Raw genomic sequence first — 2,368 nt, forward strand, 5'->3', positions numbered from 1 at the left:
AGAGAGAGAGAGAGAGAGAGAGAGAGAGAGAGAGAGAGAGAGAGAGAGAGAGAGAGAGATGGAGAGAGATGGAGAGAGGGAGAGCGTGTGTGCAAGCACTGCCATTGTATCCAGGTCCATATTTTCCTGTCTTTTAGGATGCTTATAGAGACACAATTGGGTGACCTGCCAAGCCATCTAAGGTCCACAGCCCATCGGTCCCCCTCCCCCTCCACACACACACACACACACACACGCACACACGCACACACGCACGGACACGAGTGTCCCCCCACCCCAGCACCACCACGCAGCCTCCAGTCCATTCACTTACCATGTTTAAGCCATTCCACTCCATCCGTGACGGGAAGATGGACCCTCGCACGGTGTCAGGAGCAAAGAGAACGTTACGTAAAAGCTGGCATTCCTTCCAAACGCCCTGCTGCCCGCCCGGCGAAGCCACCCATCCCCACACACGCCAGGCACCACGACACATGCATGCCTCCTCCTCCTTTTTATGAGGTCATGACAGGGGACTCTTTGAAATACAATATGCAGCATTTACCCGAGCCCACAGAGATCTGCCCTCCCTGCCCACCCTCCCGTGCCCTCTGCGCAGTCCAGCCCAATGCCACTGCCCACAGCTCAGCACCAGGACTCAGGGAAGGAAGGGCTACGTTTTTAGTGCCAAAACGTAGACATCCCCTAAAAGCCTGACCCTCACCTCACTGCCCGCACATCCCCCCAAACCCCCAAACACACATCCACACACCCTTTTTTCCGATCTAAAAAAAAATCCCTAGCTTCAGCCTTTCCATTTTTTCTGAGCTCTCTGAAGAAAGCGGTGGTTTTTCCCGCCCACCCCCTCCACCTTATTTTGAGAAGGAAGGGGGGGAACCCCTTGACAATGACCTTAAAAAAGACATAGCGGCTATCACCCCCAGGCTGCCCTTCCTTACTGGATCTGCTGCCACCGTCCACGCCAAAGAGCTAGTCAATGAAAGAGGAACCTCACCAACAGAAAGTAAAACCCTGCACGAGCACAAGGCTGGCTGAGGGTGTAGACAGACAGGCTTCTTTTCCCTTTAAACTGCAGTCACACAAACAAAGACTATAAATTTACCAATACCTACCATCACCATTCTTAGAGGCAAATATTGGGTCTCGCAGGGCTTCGACTCTTCTCTGAGAATTTTGCAAAGGTTTCGGGTTTATTATGGTTAATAGGATTATTTCAGCTCCACAAAGCAGAGTGCGGACATTTATGTAGTCAACCACAAATTATTTTTTTTTTAAGAAGGGGAGGATTAAAAAAAAAAAGGTCAAAAAAAGCAAGGGAGAGGGGAGCCCAAGCTCAGTGTGCTCGGAGCCCCCCGATTCTAGGACGTAGGTAAGAACAACCGAACAGAGAGCCTCGCTGAAAATTGGCTTCCAGCCTCTCCTTTTTACATCCATTTATGGGACCATCTGTCAGCCGGAGCCCAGCGCCCATTGGCTAGGGAGAGCGAGGGAGGCGTTGAAGCATCAGGCGCTATTTAAATTAGCTCCTGCCAGATTGACGATGTTAATGATTCGATGACCTCTACAACAACAGAGACCACATTTCTGAACTGCTTCGTGTGTCTGGTAATTAAGGCCCAGCTGAAAGCAACAACATCCATGCATGTATTTTTTTTTAACCTATCTCGTCCCTCCTCCCCCAGGCACTCCCAACCAGGGCAGGCCGCCCGGGGCGGTCTGCACCCCTTAGCAGCGGGGGGCTCCTGCCTTCCTCCCCCGGACAGTCCGGGCTTCCTGCGTCCACTCCCCACGCCGATGCCCGGCGTCTGGGCCTGCCCGCAGTGGCTTTGCACTCAGATGTGTGGCTGATGGCTTAAAGCTACAACAGAAGCTCCACTGGGCTTGCTCAGGATTGCTGGTCGAAGTAAGGCGAAGCCTCTCCGTCTGGTGGGGGGAATGGGGGGACGGGACAGGGCCCGAGCTGGCATTTCCAGGGAGAGGCATGTTCGGGGCCCCCCACCCCCGCTCCCAAGTCCTGCTGTTACTCTGGGATCTGCCTAAGGAAGTTTGGGTCCAAGAGTGATTTTCTTAATGGAAAAGGGTGGGGGGAGGCGGGGAGGGAAGCAGCTGTCCGGGCTCTCTCGCCTGGACTGCATTGTTCCTTCTTTCTGCAGAAGAGAAAATGATGAACGACTTATTTTAATGGAATTATTCCTCAACTCTGGTAGGGGCCCGACGGCACGAGACACGTCCCTCCCTCCCTCCCTCGGCCTGTACCCACTGGCCGGGCGACGGCGGCACCTTCTCTACTGCCGTCGAACGTCGCCAAGTCGACCTAAAACACGGCCCTCGGCGGGGCCTCTTCGGTCCTCGGGACGAGAAGAGGCCG

The 2,368-nt window shown here is 54.2% G+C and overlaps 1 protein-coding gene across 1 annotated transcript in view; it reads right to left on the reverse strand.

Annotated features, from left to right (window-relative positions):
• Window positions 1-475, reverse strand: part of ELAVL4 (ELAV like RNA binding protein 4) — a 106,731-nt gene extending 106,256 nt beyond the window's left edge. The window contains exon 1 of the mRNA XM_044671934.1: window positions 314-475. Coding sequence (XP_044527869.1) covers window positions 314-475 — 162 coding nt within the window. The remainder of the gene's footprint in view (window positions 1-313) is intronic.
• Between the last annotated feature and the right edge of the window lie 1,893 nt (window positions 476-2,368).

Source organism: Gracilinanus agilis, chromosome 4 (genome assembly GCF_016433145.1).
Source record: "Gracilinanus agilis isolate LMUSP501 chromosome 4, AgileGrace, whole genome shotgun sequence".
Taxonomy (NCBI): domain Eukaryota; kingdom Metazoa; phylum Chordata; class Mammalia; order Didelphimorphia; family Didelphidae; genus Gracilinanus; species Gracilinanus agilis.